The sequence below is a fragment of the Bufo gargarizans genome, chromosome 4, assembly GCF_014858855.1.
Source record: "Bufo gargarizans isolate SCDJY-AF-19 chromosome 4, ASM1485885v1, whole genome shotgun sequence".
NCBI classification, from domain to species: Eukaryota; Metazoa; Chordata; class Amphibia; order Anura; family Bufonidae; genus Bufo; species Bufo gargarizans.
Genome location: NC_058083.1, coordinates 403,153,434 through 403,176,146, shown reverse-complemented (window position 1 = coordinate 403,176,146; position 22,713 = coordinate 403,153,434). Strand labels below are relative to the sequence as shown.

The window sequence follows — 22,713 nt, the reverse complement described above, 5'->3', positions numbered from 1 at the left end:
AATTGTACCACAATGTGAATGAGGCCCTCTTTATGTGATATACAGGTTCTATCGGAGTGCCTCTTCCTTGCAATTTTTGGCAGCACTTGCACTTTATATACAACAAGTAAATATACAGGAAATAATTTTTCCTCCATCTAAAAAAGATTTTATCTTCGGTTTGGTGCGTATTATTGTCAGTCTGTAAAAGTGGCGTACTACTCGGACAACATCATTCCCAGCAGCGACCTGGGAGTCCAAGATGCATCCAAACATCCTCCCCATGCTGTTCCTGAACCATTTCAGTGGTGTTTCCATTAATTTAGGAACTTTTTGTATGAACCAGACACCCTCCCCTCCAGCAGGGGGTGGCTGGTTTAATGCTCGGGTTCTCCCATTGACTTCCATTGTGCTCGGGTGCCCGGTAGAGCACCCGAGCATCCCGAGGTGTTCGGCCCGAGCACGCGAGCACTATGGTGCTCGATTAACACTAGTCCTCAGACATTCGATTACATTACCACCAATCTATGTACACAAGAGTCTTAAGACCATGTTCCCTTGATCATGGGGGTCCCAGCAGTCAGACCCCCATCAATCAGACACTTATCACCTGTCGTGTTATAGCTGTTGGACCTTTTCACATTCCCTATCTTTAAAGGTTTTCTTTGGGTGTAAAAAATAGAAAAATTAAATGAAAATAAAAAATCTGGCCCAAAATACTTTTTTTTTTAGTTATCCTCTATCCACAAGATCAGGAATAACTACAGTTGCAAGGAAAAGTATGTGAACCCTTTGGAATGATATGGATTTCTGCACAAATTGGTCATAAAATGTGATCTGATCTTCATCTAAGTCACAACAATAGACAATCACAGTCTGCTTAAACTAATAACACACAAAGAATTAAATGTTACCATGTTTTTATTGAACACACCATGTAAACATTCACAGTGCAGGTGGAAAAAGTATGTGAACCCCTAGACTAATGACATCTCCAAGAGCTAATTGGAGTGAGGTGTCAGCCAACTGGAGTCCAATCAATGAGATGAGATTGGAGGTGTTGATACAGCTGCCCTGCTCTATAAAAAACACACCAGTTCTGGGTTTGCTTTTCCCCAGAATCATTGCCTGATTTGAATGATGCCTTGCACAAAAGAACTCTCAGAAGACCTACGATTAAGAATTGTTGACTTGCATAAAGCTGGAAAGGGTTATAAAGTTATCTCCAAAAGCCTTGCTGTTCATTAGTCCACGGTAAGACAAATTGTCTATAAATGGAAAAAGTTCAGCACTGCTGCTACTCTCCCTAGTAGTGGGCGTCCTGGAAAGATGACTGCAAGAGCACAGCGCAGACTGCTCATTGAGGTGAAGAAGAATCCTAGAGTGTCAGCTAAAGACTTACAAAAGTCTGTGGCATATGCTAACATCCCTTTTAGCGAATCTACAATACGTAAAACACTAACCAAAAATGGATTTCATGGGAGGATACCACAGAGGAAGCCACTGCTGTCCAAAAAAAACATTGCTGCACGTTTACAGTTTGCACTAGAGCACCTGGATGTTCCACAGCAGTACTGGCAAAATATTCTGTGGACAGATGAAACCAAAGTTGAGTTGTTTGGAAGAAACACACAATACTATGTGTGGAGAAAAAGAGGCACAGCACACCAACATCAAAACCTCATCCCAACTGTAAAGTATGGTGGTGGGGGCATCATGGTTTGGGGCTGCTTTGCTGCGTCAGGGCCTGGACGGATTGCTATCATCGAAGGAAAAATGAATTCCCAAGTTTATCAAGACATTTTGCAGGAGAACTTAAGGGCATCTGTCCACCAGCTGAAGCTCAAAAGAAGATGGATGTTGCAACAGGACAACGACCCAAATCATAGAAGTAAATCATAGAAGTAAGTCCTGACCTCAGCCCGGTTGAGATGCTGTGGCATCACCTCAAGAAAGCGATTCACACCAGACACCCCAAGAATATTGCTGAACTGAAACAGTTCTGTAAAAAAGAATGGTCAAGAATTACTCCTGACCATTGTGCATGTCTGATCTGCAACTACAGTAAACATTTGGTTGAAGTTATTGCTGCCAAAGGAGGTTCAACCAGTTATTAAATCCAAGGGTTCACATACTTTTTCCACCTGCACTGTGAATGTTTCCATGGTGTGTTCAATAAAAACATGGTAACATTTAATTCTTTGTGTGTTATTAGTTTAAGCAGTCCGTGATTGTCTATTGTTGTGACTTAGATGAAGATCAGATCACATTTTATGACCAATTTGTGCAGAAATCCATTTTATTCTAAAGGGTTCACATACTTTTTCTTGCAACTGTAAGTGATCTGTGGGGGTCTGTACGCTGGAGCCCCCACTGATCCCCCTTCTTGATTGAGTGGCAGGTGAAGCATATGCACTGCCTCTCAATCCATTCTCTATGGGGTCAATGGAGATGGCAGAGTACAGTGCTGGCTATTTCCAGTGGTCCCAAAGAGAATAAATGAAGCAGCAGGGCATATGTGTGGTCTGCAACTCCATCAAAAAGGGGGAATAGGACCCGTTCCTGGGATCAGTGGGGGTCACAGAATCGGACCCCACTTATCATATAGTTATGCCCTATGGTGTGGAGAGGATAACTTGAAAACCTGGACAACCCCTTTAAATCCTCCACCACTCCACCACTAGAACCTCTTTACATGGCAGCAGTGATGCCTGTAAATACAGAATATCATCACTACCACCATGTAAACCATTTTGTACTGGAGAATGTGACGCACTGTGCAGAATTTTTCAGTCATAAGTCCAACCCACCTTTGCAGGTCATAACCTTTAACAAAGCCCAAGCAAAGGTGCTAAAGGAGCAAAGTGAGCAAAGGGTACTAACGGAGGGTCATAACTGGAACAGAGCCATTAGGGTCACCTGAGGCAGTGTAATAGTGGGGATCCTGAAGCAGGGGTAACTGGAGAAGAGGCAATATCAGCGGTGCATTTACAGTGGGGGCATCTAGCTGGGGCACTTATGGGGGTGCACCTAAAGCAGAGGCATTAGGGTTGCCTGAAGCAGGGTAACAGTGGTTATCCTGGAGCAGAGGTATTTGGGGGGCAACTGGAAAAGATGCAATATTAGGGGTGCATTTAGAGTGGGGGCATCTTGAGCTGGGGCACTTATGAGGGTGCACCTAAAGCAGAGGCATTGGGGGGACCTAGGGCAGAGTCCCCCCCAATGCCACTCTGAACTCTGCAGATAGCAGCACATATTTATAGATCTGTGTCTGCTATAAATAAATCCCCTATTTCCCCCTTACAGTCTCCTACATCTCACTACTGTCACACACCTGAGAAATCAGCCCAGCACCGCAGAGGAGTCCTTCTCTCCAGCAGCCAGTTTTCTGACAGCAGGGAGGGCAGGAGGATGGCCAGACATGTTTTCTCCTCCTTCACTGCCAGCAGCTGGGAAGATTAGAAGATACTGCGGGGACTCCTGTACAATTTACACCAGTAGGAGGTTGCATCGCTGTGCGATACTGCCACCTAGTCGCTACAATAATTATCTCTCCTGAGAAATAATTACTCCTCCGTCTTATCTCCTGGCGCAGGAGACTAGGGGCCCATTGAGGAATCCCTCACCTCCCCGGTGGGCCAGTCCGAGCCTGTCTGCTAAGCTCCTCCTGCTTTATAACGTGTTGTCTGCAGATTGTACTGCTTTCCACCCTGTCAGGTTCCTTAAAGAACATTTCTTAGGTCAAGTTAACAGACCAAGCATAAATCATAGGATGTAGCATTGTCTATAGCCTGATCTACACAAGTCAAACAGATCAACACAATGTACAGACGTGGACAAAATTGTTGGTACCCTTTGGTCAATGAAAGAAAAAGTCACAATGGTCACAGAAATAACTTTAATCTGACAAAAGTAATAATAAATTAAAATTCTATAAATGTTAACCAATGAAAGTCAGACATTGTTTTTCAACCATGCTTCAACAGAATTATGTAAAAAAATAAACTCATGAAACAGGCATGGACAAAAATGATGGTACCCCTAACTTAATATTTTGTTGCGCAACCTTTTGAGGCAATCACTGCAATCAAACGCTTCCTGTAACTGTCAATGAGACATCTGCACCTCTCAGCAGGTATTTTGGCCCACTCCTCATGAGCAAACTGCTCCAGTTGTGTCCGGTTTGAAGGGTGCCTTTTCCAGACTGCATGTTTCAGCTCCTTCCAAAGATGCTCAATAGGATTGAGGTCAGGGCTCATAGAAGGCCACTTTAGAATAGTCCAATTTTTTCCTCTTAGCCATTCTTGGGTGTTTTTAGCGGTGTGTTTTGGGTCATTGTCCTGTTGCAAGACCCATGACCTGCGACTGAGACCAAGCTTTCTGACACTGGCTAGTACATTTCTCTCTAGAATTCCTTGATAGTCTTGAGATTTCATTGTACCCTGCACAGATTCAAGACACCCTGTGCCAGACGCAGCAAAGCAGCCCCAGAACATAACAGAGCCTCCTCCATGTTTCACAGTAGGGACAGTGTTCTTTTCTTGATATGCTTCATTTTTTCGTCTGTGAACATACAGCTGATGTGCCTTGGCAAAAACTTCGATTTTTGTCTCATCTGTCCACAGGACATTCTCCCAGAAGCTTTGTGGCTTGTCAACATGTAGTTTGGCATATTCCAGTCTTGCTTTTTTATGATTCGTTTTCAACAATGGTGTCCTCCTTGGTCGTCTCCCATGTAGTCCACTTTGGCTCAAACAACGACGGATGGTGCGATCTGACACTGATGTTCCTTGAGCATGAAGTTCACCTTGAATCTCTTTAGAAGTCTTTCTAGGCTCTTTTGTTACCATTCGGATTATCCGTCTCTTAGATTTGTCATCAATTTTCCTCCTGCGGCCACGTCCAGGGAGGTTGGCTACAGTCCCATGGATCTTAAACTTATGAATAATATGTGCAACTGTACTCACAGGAACATCTAGTTGCTTGGAGATGGTCTTATAGCCTTTACCTTTAACATGCTTGTCTATAATTTTCTTTCTGATCTCTTGAGACAGCTCTTTCCTTTGCTTCCTCTGGTCCATGTCGAGTGTGGTACACACCATATCACCAAACAACACAGTGATTACCTGGAGCCATATATATAGGCCCAATGGCTGATTACAAGGTTGTAGACACCTGTGATGCTAATTAGTGGACACACCTTGAATTAACATGTCCCTTTGGTCACATTATGTTCTGTGTTTTCTAGGGGTACCATCATTTTTGTCCATGCCTGTTTCATGAGTTTATTTTTTTACATAATTCTGTTGAAGCATGGTTGAAAAACAATGTCTGACTTTCATTGGTTAACATTTATAGAATTTTAATTTATTATTACTTTTGTCAGATTAAAGTTATTTCTGTGACCATTGTGACTTTTTCTTTCATTGACCAAAGGGTACCAACAATTTTGTCCACGTCTGTATATGGTATGTTTTCTTCAAAGAATGGAAAGGGTTAATAGATGACCTGCTGACATGATCTGATAATATAGTAATGGTGATCATTGTAGATTTTATGTGAAGGGATCACATAGAAGCATAAGCAGTTTTCCTTGGCTCTATCCATTATGCTTCCTTTCAGGTCCTGCTCCTGTATATGAACACGTTCTGTCTGGGACAATGCCAGTAATCCTCCCTCTGCTCCTGTCCTCATTGCTTTTAATGTGACTGTTTTGATACTGCAAGGCGTGTCTGATCCTAGACTCATGTGATGGAGAAAGAAAGAGGGAGGGGAAGACTTAAGAGAGCAATAGAAGGAGAGGCTGTCATCTAAAAGAAAAAAAAAACACACACTGAAGATAGTTGGCTAGAGGCTGCTCTGGTTAGAGAGCATTTACATTTTACAACTTGAGAGGAAAGCTTTCCTGGATGTGGTACTGGATGAGATACTTTACAATAGCAACCTGCGGACAGATCCATAGGAGTCGGTGAAAGCAGACACAAACCTCTTCTATAGTTGGACACTGCACATCAGAAATTCGACCCCTCTAGTAATCAAAAAGCCTCTGTCAAGTAGGTTCACTCTCAGAGGAGTTCTTCTGTTATCTTAAAGAGGAACACAGGTGACAGTGCTTGGAAAAAGAGAAAGGATCACAGCATGGGAGCTGGGACTTCTACAGGACAGATCGAGGACAAGACCAACGAAGAACAAGCTGAGCAATGCGTTGACCTAGGACTACAGGAGCAAGATGGTCAAGAGGTGGAGGTCAACATAGCAGGTGATGCCAAGGTAAGATACAGGCTGCATCCTATTTCATAAGGTATTCTAAGGAATGATCCATTGTATCATATCTTCTGCAGTCAACTCACACAAAGCAAGTTCACATGGTAGACATTCAAGTAGGTACCACAAGTGACAATTTATCCATGAGCACTTACCACCTAGAATATAATCTGTGCATCATTGCTTTATCCCATAGCAGGTTAACTACAGAAGAGGACATGTTCTGAAGGTAAAAGTACTGGCTATTGCTTACCAGACCAGGTACTGGTTGAGGATCATTCTAATCACAGAGCAATTGACGAAACAGAGGGGCAAAGGAATGCTCCTACACAGAGTCACGGGCACACCGTGCAAATACTTTCCTTATCAGATAGATGAAGAGGACTTGCTTGCAGTGATTTTCATTTTCTCTATAGCGTATACCCACAATAAGTCCCAGGTTCAGAACAGACAGGGCTGTGGGGGCAGGAGGCTGGGAACTATCCTGGAACATAACAGAAGAACATGAAATCAGGGTTATTTACATTGTGTACATTCCTGACATTGTATCAAGGCAAAACTCTGTACAGTTAATAGAGAGGGGTGCTGCTGGCTGGGGGGACTTACTGTACCGACTGCGCAATGTTGAGATCTGCAGTCATAAAACTGGTAATCACATTAACCTAATCCACAGCCATGTGTAAGTCAGCATTGACTTCTATTATAGAGACGACTTCCTGAGAAGAAGCCCTGCAGAGAAAGCTGAATCCCTTAGAAAGTAGATTTTACTCCTGTGGGCAGTGTCCTGCTACCCTGCATGCAGCTTTGGCTTGCCATTGTCTACCTCCACACAGTCACTTATGGGCTGGATATCCACACCCTCAAGGTTAAAGCACGTGGATGTCTGATCATCTCATACTGCTCACACGTTATAGCTGAGAATCTATCCCATCCATACGACCGTATTCCTTTTGTGGTCCGCAAAACAAGAATGCTGGCCATGTGCATTCCACATTTTTCTGTTCCGCACATCCCTCCCTATGTTAAAAATGCCTATCCTTGTCAGCAATATAGACAAGAATAGGACATGTTTTATCTTTTTTGCGGGATGTCGGAACGGACATATGGATTTTTGGGGGCCCAACTGAAATGAATGGATCCTCATCCGATCTGTAAAAAATTTAGATCAGATGAGGACCAAAAATACAGTTGTGTGCATGAGGCCTTAGTCTGATTCTCTGAAAATCTTGAATCTGAAAATTGACTCTACCCTCTCTATTTATACATTGCTTTCCAAACCTACACCGTCTGTGAAATAGTTAAAGAACAATGCATGAACAGTAACTTCTCAACGCCTTTTGTCATTCTGTGAGAGAACTGGTACCCAGTAGATTCCTCTGCTGCAGTCCGCACTGAGATCAGATTCGTGCTAAGGATGGAAAACTGCTTTCTCACGCTTTGCCCTCCTCTACACTGCAGTGATGCCTAGCTCTGCTCTATTTCTGGGCCACGTTATCATCTCCTCCTCCATTTCCCACACCCTTCTCATAGCTGGCCCTACTGTGCACATATTTTAATGGCTTGAAAGTGATTTTCCCATTTCCTATTACAAGGATTGAGGCTAATTGGAATCCAGAGGAGAATTTTACAAAGTTGCATCTTCTGCTCCTCAAGGAATTGCATGTAAAATGAGTGGGAACGCGTGAAGTAACTGATGGATGCTGAGTTAGCATTCTGAAACTACCAGCATAGTAATGTGTGCCTGTGAGCCGGGGTTAATGGATGATTGAGGAGTGGTGGAGATGCCGTATAGGCTCCAGAATGATTTCCATAACTCCATTAACCACAATCAATTATTCTGCTACACCCTGACTAATAAAAGTGCACAGTGGAAACCTAACCAAATATATTCCTGAGCCATGCCATTTATTCATTACTATTGGTATTATTATACTATGCTTGATTTCAACTGTTTAAACCTCGCCTAGGCAGACAGATTGTACACAAAATTTGTCATATTGGCGCATGCTGTGTGATGGTTTTGGTGCATCTTCATTGACGTAATGGTCACTATTCTCTCCCTGACGCCACCTCTTAACTTTATATAAGTATTATGTGCCAAATTGTGGCACATATCAATAATGCATTTCTCAAGTCTTCCTAGCCCCCTTATGCCCCCTTTTCTAAACACTTTTGAAAACTATCTCGTCAGGTTCAGGTACAAAAACTGTATAGTGGTTTGACTCAATTTGTGGCAGTAAATCTGCCCAATCATGTGTGATGCATTATTTCCCCAGTGGTGGTGCCATAGAGGAACTGAACACTTGCTATGAGGTTCCACCTTAGATTTGATGATTGCTGGTGCATAACCTGTGATCAGTTTATCATCAGAGAACCCTTTAAAGGTTTGGGGCCTCTACATTACCACCCTGTTCTTATGCAGCTGGGGTTTAGCTTTCTAAAGATGTGCTGGTCACAACCGGTCATTTCAGAATTATGCTATAAAATAACTTATCAATTATGTGAAATGAGTCCAGCAGATGGGTCTGGTAGCTTCAACCATATGAGTAATGAGCACATAAAGAGAGATGTATGTAGAGTGCTGGAAGGGCATGCGTGAGTTGGTGGTCGGATGGGAGTACTAGTACTCATGGTACTGAGACTTCCTGGGCTCGTGCAGTGATGTGGAAGGGTGTACCTTTCTTGCATTTGGCACTCACTCCGGTTCTGGGTTTCTCCTGCTTGATGATGGCTGAGGTGCCCTTGATGTTGAAGGTTTTGAAGTGCAAGGCAGGGTCCTGGTTTGTGATGCCAACACCTTGCAGGGTAGAAGTGCAGGAAGCAATGGGGAGGCAATTATTCAGCAGAAAAAAACCTTTACTGATAAATTCAAATGCAAGCAGATCAGGACAGTGCGATGTGGGTTCTTTTCACGCGAGTGAAAATGCGCATTCAGGCATTGGAGGCAAACTCCTGAACACATGCTGCTTCTGTAGATTTTCTGGTCTTTCTGGCCTTGCCCTGGCTTATATCTGTTCTATTTGCTGTCTTCGAAATGCTGATTGATCTCTTCTTGAACTCTCTCTAGAATTTTCTTCCTCTCTCTCTCTCTCTATTATATATATATATATATATATATATATTTATATATTACCTTGTGTATATACAAGCAATATACATATCAAAGTAAAAATCAATGTTTAACCCTCTCCTTTGTTGTTTGCAGTGTACTGCTGGTCTATAGTGGATCCTGGGCCAGCTATAGTCACCTCTGCCCTCTGACTTTTTGGAAAAATGGCGATTCAGGCTTGAAACCCACAAAAAGTCTCAAAATTGCGTGCACATATAATATATGCCAAACTTTGTTACTTTTTTACTCCAATAGGTCTCTCAGACATGATTGTATTTTTTATCTGTGTGCTATCTGCATTTTCGCGACCCTGACATCAGCAGATCATGTGACACCAACCACGCCCCTTGTTCTTACCAATGACGCTTCCTATGTCCTGCATGACAAGGCTTCACTGCAGCAACTGAAAATCAAAACTGATTTGCCATAGGGTACAGTGGTAGATTAATTACTTTAGAAAATTTGGATAAATGGTATTTAGAGGAGATATAACGTCAATATGTGTTGGGCAGGATACATTTATATTAGTGGTACAAACCCTTTAAATAATAATTGGAGAACAGTAGATATTCAGACAGTTTAGTGAGTTCCCATAATACTGATCTATCTGAACAGAGAGCAGTGTCATTTGATGTCCCATTCCAGTATTTACCTAGATACTTAGGTTTATAACTACCTGAAATCTTATCCTTTCTGTTTTGCCTGTACAATTAATTTATATCTTAAAAAGGACATGATCGATGGCGGGAGGTTTTCATAGAGGGATTAGCAATGTTTCAGAAGTTTTCCTACCGCCTTTGCACCTGGAGTCTGTAAAACAAACAAGTAGTTTTTGCATTGCTTTACAGCTGTCTGCCTTCTGAATAGGATGAATACAGTAGTTTGGAGATAGATTTAAAGGGACATTCCAATCAGAAAAGGGTATGTTTTTAAACTCACTATTCATTAGAATTTAGATTTTCTTTTTCGTTTCAGCAATACTGTAGCATTGAAAATGAAATACAAAACATTGCCCTTCTGTAGAAGCCAGCACAGAATGATAAGACTCCTTTATAGATAAGTAGTCCAATATCAGTTTGCTGCTGCTGTGCAGGAAAGGTGTAATCTGAAAGATAATCCTCATGATAATAATAGGTGTAGAATTGGGATGCTAGTAAAACGGCTCTGTCATTCTCCTGATCACCTAGATTAATATGTCCATGGAAGAGCATTGCATTGATAGTGTAATGTGTGATGCTCTAAATGAACCACTTATCCCCTTCCTTCTCTGCTTGCACTGATGCTCTGCCTGAGTTTAGCAAGACTGGTTTCCATGCTAAAAGTCCAAACAAAAGGGAAGTTAAAGAGCAAGGACAGGAAACAGAATACATGGACTGACTTAAAAAATGATGTACAGAAAACGATCTGCTTTATTTTTTTAAATAAAAAAAATTACCGTATTTTTCGCTTTATAAGATACCCCCCCCCCCCCCAAGTAGGGGGAAAATGGCTGTGCGTCTTATAAAGCGAATGCTAGTGAGTGCTTCCATTATGGAAGTGCTGACTAGTATGCATTATAGGGTTGCATCGGGTATTTGCCTTTTACCGATACTAGGCTGCGCTACTGTACATAGACTATTTGAATAAATGTTATTAATTTGTGACAAAGTATTTGATGGAATTGTCTTTTTAAAGGGGTTGGCTCATCTCACACATTGGTGGCATATCGCTAGGATATGCCACCTATGTCAGATAGGTGTGTGTCCCACTTCTATGACCTGCACCTATATCTGGAACAGGACCCCCAAAATAAAGGAGAGCGCACCGCACATGTGCAGTGTGCTCTCCATTCACTTCTATGGAAGTTCCATAAAAAACTGAGTGATCGCACTTGGCTATTTCTGGAACTCCCACAGACCCTGTTCTAGAGATAGTTAGGGGGTCCCAGAGGTGGTTCTAGAAATATGCCACCAGTGTGTGAGATGGGCCAACCGCTCTAAGAAAGAGATGCAGTCACATGATGAGCCGTGATTTTGGTCATTTCATTAAGTCTTTACATATTTTTTTAAACTATATCTTTATTAAATACATTTTTACTATTACAGAGAGAAAAGTATACATAAAAGGGCGCATTTATAAGAGTGCCGATTTAAATGCCGGTCTTAATATAGCCTTGCACTGGCGGTGGATCTGCTGGAGTTATAAACAACCCCAGGCCTGCTCATAACTTTGGTGGATCCACCGACACTTCTAAATAGTAATTCGGCCAGCGGGATCCCCAAAATAAAGTAAAGAAGAAGAATCCTGGCAATCGTGCTTGCTTCAAAGTTTGTGTTTTAATTATATTCCACACAGTACATTGTGTATACAAGGACGCGTTTCAGCTAATATGCCTTCAACAACTTCCGAGCTGTCTTACATTCAGACCATTTTCTACGCCTAAACCAGGCGTAGAAAATTATAAATGAGACGGGTCTCCTGGCCCGTTCCCTTGCCCCCACTTTTTTAGACCTGATGTGAGCAGGGAGAAGTCGCAAATTGCGATGCAAAGGACCTTTGCGCCGCAATCACCTAATTTAGGCATATTTCTGTTTAATAAATGACCCCCAAAATACATGAATGTAAGGGTATGTTCACACGGCTACAATCTGCCACTGATTGAGCAGCGGAAAACCAGTATATTCCTCTGCTAACTCCACATTCAAAACACCAAAAGTTTCCCCTTTGACTTTAATGTTAAATACTCCATCTTGAGGTTTTTTCAGTAGCTGATTTGAAAAACACTTGAGAAGTGACGGTATTTCTTGTAAGCAGATTTGATTGTGGATTTCATAGAAGTCAATGGGGAAGCAGGAAAACCTCAACCAAAAACACTTCTAAAACCACCACCGAATTACAAATCTGCCACCAAAAAGGACCTGTTTTCAGCTACTGATTTTTCTGCTATGGATTTTAGCCATGTAAACATACCCAAAATGAAGATTATAACCAAAAATACACAATCCATGAGAAATGAGTTACTGAGGTACAAATAGCCATAACTTCTGTGCTTGGAAATAGAACATAACATTGGACCTGTATCCACATATAGAGCACAATTTCTACTAAGGTGCAATACTGTATATCTAGCATCCAATAACAGAGAATATATATAATAAAACCTTGATATGGAACATACCATAACAGATAAAGAAGACAGGCGGAGGTGGGGTTGGAGAGGGAAAGAGGGGACACTTCAAATCCTATGATGAGGGCAAGTGAGTTTCCTCCTTGGTGGAGAGTCATATCCAAGCTCTTTACATACTTTTATGGTTTACATGGAATGTACATTCATTTAATTGAAAGGATGGAGTCTTTGCATTGAATATATGAATCTATTGATTTCATTGAATGTTGCTGCTAATGTATCAAGGCTTACGGTAGAGCCACACAGTCAGGTTTCTGCATGCAGAAAGTATACAGGACAGATCCGATTTCTTATTTTTGAATTCATTCCTGGTTTTGGCTTCCAAAACTGCATGCACAAACCTGATTGTGAGGTCATAATATTGTTTCATCTACAAACCGGATTCCCAAAAAGTTGGGACACTAAACAAATTGTGAATAAAAACTGAATGCAATGATGTGGAGATGGCAAATGTCAATATTTTATTTGTAATAGAACGTAGATGACAGATCAAACGTTTAATCCGAGTAAATGTATCATTTTAAAGGAAAAATAAGTTGATTCAAATTTTCACGGTGTCAACAAATCCCAAAAAAGTTGGGACAAGTAGCAATAAGAGGCTGGAAAAAGTAAATTTGAGCATAACGAAGAGCTGGAAGTCCAATTAACACTAATTAGGTCAATTGTAGAGTTGAGCGAACACCTGGATGTTCGGGTTCGAGAAGTTCGGCCGAACATCCCGGAAATGTTCGGGTTCGGGATCCGAACCCGATCCGAACTTCGTCCCGAACCCGAACCCCATTGAAGTCAATGGGGACCCGAACTTTTCGGCACTAAAAAGGCTGTAAAACAGCCCAGGAAAGAGCTAGAGGGCTGCAAAAGGCAGCAACATGTAGGTAAATCCCCTGCAAACAAATGTGGATAGGGAAATGAATTAAAATAAAAATTAAATAAATAAAAATTAACCAAAATCAATTGGAGAGAGGTTCCATAGCAGAGAATCTGGCTTCCCGTCACCCACCACTGGAACAGTCCATTCTCAGATATTTAGGCCCCGGCACCCAGGCAGAGGAGAGAGGTCCCGTAACAGAGAATCTGTCTTCATGTCAGCAGAGAATTAGTCTGCATGTCATAGCAGAGAATGAGGCTTCACGTCAGCCACCACTGCAACAGTCCATTGGCATATATTTAGGCCCAGCACCCAGGCAGAGGAGGGAGGTCCCGTAACAGAGAATCTGTCTTCATGTCAGCAGAGAATTAGTCTGCATGTCATAGCAGAGAATGAGGCTTCACGTCAGCCACCACTGCAACAGTCCATTGGCATATATTTAGGCCCAGCACACACACAGGCAGAGGAGAGAGGTCCCGTAACAGAGAATCTGGCTTCATGTCAGCAGAGAATCAGTCTGCATGTCATAGCAGAGAATGAGGCTTCACGTCAGCCACCACTGCAACAGTCCATTGGCATATATTTAGGCCCAGCACACACACAGGCAGAGGAGAGAGGTCCCGTAACAGAGAATCTGGCTTCATGTCAGCAGAGAATCAGTCTGCATGTCATAGCAGAGAATGAGGCTTCACGTCAGCCACCACTGCAACAGTCCATTGGCATATATTTAGGCCCAGCACCCAGGCAGAGGAGGGAGGTCCCGTAACAGAGAATCTGTCTTCATGTCAGCAGAGAATTAGTCTGCATGTCATAGCAGAGAATGAGGCTTCACGTCAGCCACCACTGCAACAGTCCATTGGCATATATTTAGGCCCAGCACACACACAGGCAGAGGAGAGAGGTCCCGTAACAGAGAATCTGGCTTCATGTCAGCAGAGAATCAGTCTGCATGTCATAGCAGAGAATGAGGCTTCACGTCAGCCACCACTGCAACAGTCCATTGGCATATATTTAGGCCCAGCACACACACAGGCAGAGCAGAGAGGTCCCGTAACAGAGAATCTGGCTTCATGTCAGCAGAGAATCAGTCTGCATGTCATAGCAGAGAATGAGGCTTCACGTCAGCCACCACTGCAACAGTCCATTGGCATATATTTAGGCCCAGCACCCAGGCAGAGGAGGGAGGTCCCGTAACAGAGAATCTGTCTTCATGTCAGCAGAGAATTAGTCTGCATGTCATAGCAGAGAATGAGGCTTCACGTCAGCCACCACTGCAACAGTCCATTGGCATATATTTAGGCCCAGCACCCAGGCAGAGGAGGGAGGTCCCGTAACAGAGAATCTGTCTTCATGTCAGCAGAGAATTAGTCTGCATGTCATAGCAGAGAATGAGGCTTCACGTCAGCCACCACTGGAACAGTCCATTCTCAGATATTTAGGCCCCGGCACCCAGGCAGAGGAGAGAGGTCCCGTAACAGAGAATCTGTCTTCATGTCAGCAGAGAATTAGTCTGCATGTCATAGCAGAGAATGAGGCTTCACGTCAGCCACCACTGCAACAGTCCATTGGCATATATTTAGGCCCAGCACCCAGGCAGAGGAGAGAGGTCCCGTAACAGACAATCTGGCTTCATGTCAGCAGAGAATCAGTCTGCATGTCATAGCAGAGAATCAGGCTTCACGTCACCCACCACTGCAACAGTCCATTGTCATAAATTTAGGCCCAGCACTAGTGTTGAGCGGCATGTCCCATATTCGAATTCGCGAAATTTTGTGAATATTCGAAAGAATATTCGTAAAATATTCGCGATTATTCAAATTCGTTATTATTTCGCATATGCGATAATTCGAATTATCGCATAATACATATGCTATGCAAAATTCACATGTGCGCTAATGAAATCGCCTTACGAAGATTCGCAACTCAATTCAATCACTAATGTATGAATGCAATGCCCTTTGCCTCTGTTCTGGGACAAGTGTAGATATTCGCATGTGCGCTAATAAAATCGCCTTACGAAGATTCGCACCTCAATCACTTTCTAGGGAATGTGAGACTTTTGGGAATCAATCGAGATACAGTGGGGGGTGATGACAGTAGTTGACAGAGTACAGATCAATGTAATCTGTAAGGTGGAAAGTAAAATAAAAAATACGAATATTCGTAAATCGAATTTTACGAAGTTCTACGTATTCGCGAATATGGTGCTATACTATATGAATGCACAGGCCTTTGCCTCTCTGTTCTGGGGACAAGTGTAGATATTTGCATTTGCGTTAATAAAATCGCCTTACGAAGATTCGCAGCTCAATTCAATCACTAATGTATGAATGCAAAGCCCTTTGCCTCTGTTCTGGGACAAGTGTAGATATTCGCATGTGCGCTAATAAAATCGCCTTACGAAGATTCGCAACTCAATTCACTAATGTATGAATGCAAAGCCCTTTGCCTCTGTTCTGGGACGTGCCGATATTCGCATGTGCGCTAATAAAATCGCCTTACGAAGATTCGCGCCTCAATCACTTTCTAGGCAATGTGAGTAAGATCTGAGCTGTTGGACCTTTGGGAAACAATCAATTATATGTGTACTGTAATTTTGTGGGGGGGGGGGGGGAAACAAAAAACGAATATTCGTTTTTACGAATATATAGCACTATATTCGAAATATTCGCGAAATCGCGAAGTTGCGATATTCGCGAAAAAAATTTGCTTTTCGAATATTCGCGCTCAACACTACCCAGCACCCAGGCAGAGGAGAGAGGTCCCGTAACAGAGAATCTGGCTTCATGTCAGCAGAGAATCAGTCTTCATATCATAGCAGAGAATCAGGCTTCACGTCACCCACCACTGTAAGAGTCAATTTTCATAAATTTAGGCCCAGAACCCAGGCAGAGGAGAAAGGTCCCGTAACAGACAATCTGGCTTCATGTCAGCAGAGAATCAGTCTTCATATCATAGCAGAGAATCAGGCTTCACGTCACCCACCACTGCAACAGTCAATTGTCATAAATTTAGGCCCAGCACCCAGGCAGAGGAGAGAGCTCCCGTAACAGAGGATCTGGCTTCATGTCAGCAGAGAATCAGTCTGCATGTCATAGCAGAGAATGAGGCTTCACGTCACCCACCACTGCAACAGTCCATTGGCATATATTTAGGCCTAGCACACAGGCAGAGCAGAGAGGTCCCGTAACAGACAATCTGGCTTCATGTCAGCAGAGAATCAGTCTGCATGTCATAGCAGAGAATGAGGCTTCACGTCACCCACCACTGCAACAGTCCATTGGCATATATTTAGGCCTAGCACACAGGCAGAGCAGAGAGGTCCCGTAACAGACAATCTGGCTTCATGTCAGCAGAGAATCAGTCTGCATGTCATAGCAGAGAATGAGGCTTCACGTCACCCACCACTGCAACAGTCCATTGGCATATATTTAGGCCTAGCACACAGGCAGAGCAGAGAGGTCCCGTAACAGAGGATCTGGCTTCATGTCAGCAGAGAATCAGTCTGCATGTCATAGCAGAGAATGAGGCTTCACGTCACCCACCACTGCAACAGTCCATTGGCATATATTTAGGCCTAGCACACAGGCAGAGCAGAGAGGTCCCGTAACAGACAATCTGGCTTCATGTCAGCAGAGAATCAGTCTGCATGTCATAGCAGAGAATGAGGCTTCACGTCACCCACCACTGCAACAGTCCATTGGCATATATTTAGGCCTAGCACACAGGCAGAGCAGAGAGGTCCCGTAACAGACAATCTGGCTTCATGACAGCAGAGAATCAGTCTGCATGTCATAGCAGAGAATGAGGCTTCACGTCAGCCACCACTGCAACAGTCCATTGGCATATATTTAGGCCTAGCACACAGGCAGAGCAGAGAGGTCCCGTAACAGACAATCTGGCTTCATGACAGCAGAGAATCAGTCTGCATGTCATAGCAGAGAATCAGGCTTCACGTCAGCCACCACTGCAACAGTCCATTGTCATAAATTTAGGCCCAGCACCCAGGCAGAGGAGAGAGGTCCCGTAACAGAGAATCTGGCTTCATGTCAGCAGAGAATCAGTCTTCATATCATAGCAGAGAATCAGGCTTCACGTCACCCACCACTGTAAGAGTCAATTTTCATAAATTTAGGCCCAGCACCCAGGCAGAGGAGAGAGGTCCCGTAACAGACAATCTGGCTTCATGTCAGCAGAGAATCAGTCTTCATATCATAGCAGAGAATCAGGCTTCACGTCACCCACCACTGCAACAGTCAATTTTCATAAATTTAGGCCCAGAACCCAGGCAGAGGAGAAAGGTCCCGTAACAGACAATCTGGCTTCATGTCAGCAGAGAATCAGTCTTCATATCATAGCAGAGAATCAGGCTTCACGTCACCCACCACTGCAACAGTCAATTGTCATAAATTTAGGCCCAGCACCCAGGCAGAGGAGAGAGCTCCCGTAACAGAGGATCTGGCTTCATGTCAGCAGAGAATCAGTCTGCATGTCATAGCAGAGAATGAGGCTTCACGTCACCCACCACTGCAACAGTCCATTGGCATATATTTAGGCCTAGCACACAGGCAGAGGAGAGGTTCATTCAACTTTGGGTAGCCTCGCAATATAATGGTAAAATGAAAATAAAAATAGGATTGAATGAGGAAGTGCCCTGGAGTCCAATAATATATGGTTATGGGGAGGTAGTTAATGTCTAATCTGGACAAGGGACGGACAGGTCCTGTGGGATCCATGCCTGGTTCATTTTTATGAACGTCAGCTTGTCCACATTGGCTGTAGACAGGCGGCTGCGTTTGTCTGTAATGACGCCCCCTGCCGTGCTGAATACACGTTCAGACAAAACGCTGGCTGCCGGGCAGGCCAGCACCTCCAAGGCATAAAAGGCTAGCTCTGGCCACGTGGACAATTTAGAGACCCAGAAGTTGAATGGGGCCGAACCATCAGTCAGTACGTGGAGGGGTGTGCACACGTACTGTTCCACCATGTTAGTGAAATGTTGCCTCCTGCTAACACGTTGCGTATCAGGTGGTGGTGCAGTTAGCTGTGGCGTGTTGACAAAAGTTTTCCACATCTCTGCCATGCTAACCCTGCCCTCAGAGGAGCTGGCCGTGACACAGCTGCCTTGGCGACCTCTTGCTCCTCCTCTGCCTTGGCCTTGGGCTTCCACTTGTTCCCCTGTGACATTTGGGAATGCTCTCAGTAGCGTGTCTACCAACGTGCGCTTGTACTCGCGCATCTTCCTATCACGCTCCAGTGCAGGAAGTAAGGTGGGCACATTGTCTTTGTAGCGTGGATCCAGCAGGGTGGCAACCCAGTAGTCCGCACAGGTTAAAATGTGGGCAACTCTGCTGTCGTTGCGCAGGCACTGCAGCATGTAGTCGCTCATGTGTGCCAGGCTGCCCAGGGATAAGGACAAGCTGTCCTCTGTGGGAGGCGTATCGTCATCGTCCTGCCTTTCCCCCCAGCCACGCACCAGTGATGGACCCGAGCTGCGTTGGGTGCCACCCCGCTGTGACCATGCTTCATCCTCATCCTCCTCCACCTCCTCCTCATCCTCGTCCTCCTCGTCCTCCAGTAGTGGGCCCTGGCTGGCCACATTTGTACCTGGCCTCTGCTGTTGCCAAAAACCTCCCTCTGAGTCACTTCGAAGAGACTGGCCTGAAAGTGCTAAAAATGACCCCTCTTCCTCCTCCTCCTCCTCCTCCTCCTGGGCCACCTCCTCTTCCATCATCGCCCTAAGTGTTTTCTCAAGGAGACATAGAAGTGGTATTGTAACGCTGATAACGGTGTCATCGCCACTGGCCATGTTGGTGGAGTACTCGAAACAGCGCAACAGGGCACACAGGTCTCGCATGGAGGCCCAGTCATTGGTGGTGAAGTGGTGCTGTTCTGTAGTGCGACTGACCCGTGCGTGCTGCAGCTGAAACTCCACTATGGCCTGCTGCTGCTCGCACAGTCTGTCCAGCATGTGCAAGGTGGAGTTCCACCTGGTGGGCACGTCGCATATGAGGCGGTGAGCGGGAAGGCCGAAGTTACGCTGTAGCGCAGACAGGCGAGCAGCAGCAGGATGTGAACGCCGGAAGCGCGAACAGACGGCCCGCACTTTATGCAGCAGCTCTGACATGTCGGGGTAGTTGTGAATGAACTTCTGCACCACCAAATTCAGCACATGCGCCAAGCAAGGGATGTGCGTCAAATTGGCTAGTCCCAGAGCTGCAACGAGATTTCGCCCATTATCACACACCACCAGGCCGGGCTTGAGGCTCACCGGCAGCAACCACTCGTCGGTCTGTTGTTCTATACCCCGCCACAACTCCTGTGCGGTGTGGGGCCTGTCCCCCAAACATATGAGTTTCAGAATGGCCTGCTGACGTTTACCCCGGGCTGTGCTGAAGTTGGTGGTGAAGGTGTGTGGCTGACTGGATGAGCAGGTGGAAGAAGAGGAGGAGGAAGCCGAGAAGGAGGAGGTGGCAACAGGAGGCAAAGAATGTTGCCCTGCGATCCTTGGCGGCGGAAGGACGTGCGCCAAACAGCTCTCCGCCTGGGGCCCAGCTGCCACTACATTTACCCAGTGTGCAGTTAGGGAGATATAGCGTCCCTGGCCGTGCTTACTGGTCCACGTATCTGTGGTTAGGTGGACCTTGCTACAGATGGCGTTGCGCAGTGCACACTTGATTTTATCGGATACTTGGTTGTGCAGGGAAGGCACGGCTCTCTTGGAGAAGTAGTGCCGGCTGGGAACAACATACTGTGGGACAGCAAGCGACATGAGCTGTTTGAAGCTGTCTGTGTCCACCAGCCTAAATGACAGCATTTCATAGGCCAGTAGTTTAGAAATGCTGGCATTCAGGGCCAGGGATCGAGGGTGGCTAGGTGGGAATTTACGCTTTCTATCAAATGTTTGTGAGATGGAGAGCTGAACGCTGGCGTGTGACATGGTTGAGACGCTTGGTGACGGAGGTGGTGGTGGTGGTGTTGGTGGTACATCCCCTGTTTGCTGGGCGGCAGGTGCCAACGTTCCTCCAGAGGCGGAGGAAGAGGCCGAGGCGGCAGCAGCAGAATAGGCCGAGGCGGCAGCAGCAGAAGAGGTAGCAGGGGGAGCCTGAGTGACTTCCTTGGTTTTAAGGTGTTTACTCCACTGCAGTTCATGCTTTGCATGCAGGTGCCTGGTCATGCAGGTTGTGCTCAGGTTCAGAACGTTAATGCCTCGCTTCAGGCTCTGATGGCACAGCGTGCAAACCACTCGGGTCTTGTCGTCAGCACATTGTTTGAAGAAGTGCCATGCCAGGGAACTCCTTGAAGCTGCCTTTGGGGTGCTCGGTCCCAGATGGCGGCGGTCAGTAGCAGGCGGAGTCTCTTGGCGGCGGGTGTTCTGCTTTTGCCCACTGCTCCCTCTTTTGCTACGCTGTTGGCTCGGTCTCACCACTGCCTCTTCCTCCGAACTGTGAAAGTCAGTGGCACGACCTTCATTCCATGTGGGGTCTAGGACCTCATCGTCCCCTGCATCGTCTTCCACCCAGTCTTGATCCCTGACCTCCTGTTCAGTCTGCACACTGCAGAAAGACGCAGCAGTTGGCACCTGTGTTTCGTCATCATCAGAGACATGCTGAGGTGGTATTCCCATGTCCTCATCATCAGGAAACATAAGTGGTTGTGCGTCAGTGCATTCTATGTCTTTCACCGCTGGGGAAGGGCTAGGTGGATGCCCTTGGGAAACCCTGCCAGCGGAGTCTTCAAACAGCATAAGAGACTGCTGCATAACTTGAGGCTGAGACAGTTTCCCTGGTATGCATGGGGGTGATGTGACAGACTGATGGGGTTGGTTTTCAGGCGCCATCTGTGCGCTTTCTGCAGAAGACTGGGTGGGAGATAATGTGAACGTGCTGGATCCACTGTCGGCCACCCAATTGACTAATGCCTGTACCTGCTCAGGCCTTACCATCCTTAGAACGGCATTGGGCCCCACCATATATCGCTGTAAATTCTGGCGGCTACTGGGACCTGAGGTAGTTGGTACACTAGGACGTGTGGATGTGGCAGAACGGCCACGTCCTCTCCCAGCACCAGAGGGTCCACTAACACCACCACGACCATGTCCACGTCCGCGTCCCTTACTAGATGTTTTTCTCATTGTTATGGTTCACCACAACAACAAATATATTATTTGGCCCAATGTATTGTATTCAAATTCAGCGGGATATAAATTTGAGGCCTAGTATTTAGGCGCTGGGTGACCGGTATGGATTTAGTGACAGAATTAGACTTGGAAATGCACAGAAGCGTGTGTGTGTGAAGTTATTCTGAATGACCCAATGTGCACCTTGAATATTATATACCCTTTTAGGGATAGATTTCAAATAGCTCTGATATAGCAGAAACCACTAAATTATGAAATTGCTAAATTGGGAATTGTACTTCAACCCAGAACAAAAAATGTGCTTTGACGGACACTAAATATCTTGCCCAGCAACAACAGTACAACGGTGGGTAACGAGAGATTTAGAGGGAATTAAATTTGAGGCCTAGTATTTAGGCGCTGGGTCACCGGTATGGATTTAGTGACAGAATTAGACTTGGAAATACACAGTAGCGGGTGTGTGTGAAGTTATTCTGAATGACCCTATGTGCACCTTCAATATTATATACCCTTTTAGGGATAGATTTCAAATAGCTCTGATATAGCAGAAACCACTAAATTATGAAATTGCTAAATTGGGAATTGTACTTCAACCCAGAACAAAAAATGTGCTTTGACGGACACTAAATATCTTGCCCAGCAACAACAGTACAGCGGTGGGTAACGAGAGATTTAGAGGGAATTAAATTTGAGGCCTAGTATTTAGGCGCTGGGTCACCGGTATGGATTTAGTGACAGAATTAGACTTGGAAATACACAGTAGCGGGTGTGTGTGAAGTTACTCTGAATGACCCTATGTGCACCTTCAATATTATATACCCTTTTTGGGATAGATTTCAAAGAGCTCTGATATAGCAGGAACCACTAAATTATGAAATTGCTAAATTGGGAATTGTATTTCAACCCAGAACAAGAAATGTGCTTGAACGGACACTAAATAACTCGCCCAGCTACAGCACTAGGGACAGATTTAGCTGGATATAAATTTGAGGCCTAGTATTTAGGCGCTGGGTGACAGGTATGGGTTTAGTGACAGAATTAGACTTGGAAATACACAGTAGCGGGTGTGTGTGAAGTTATTCTGAATGACCCTATGTGCACCTTCAATATTATATACCCTTTTAGGGATAGATTTCAAATAGCTCTGATATAGCAGAAACCACTAAATTATGAAATTGCTAAATTGG

General features: G+C 44.9%; 1 protein-coding gene across 1 annotated transcript in view; it reads left to right on the top strand.

Annotated features, from left to right (window-relative positions):
• Window positions 1–5,827: 5,827 nt before the first annotated feature.
• Window positions 5,828–22,713, top strand: part of AKAP12 (A-kinase anchoring protein 12) — a 184,896-nt gene continuing 168,010 nt past the window's right edge. Inside the window, exon 1 of the mRNA XM_044288860.1 lies at window positions 5,828–6,249. Within this exon, the coding sequence (XP_044144795.1) occupies window positions 6,118–6,249 (132 nt within the window). The 5' untranslated portion in view covers window positions 5,828–6,117. The remainder of the gene's footprint in view (window positions 6,250–22,713) is intronic.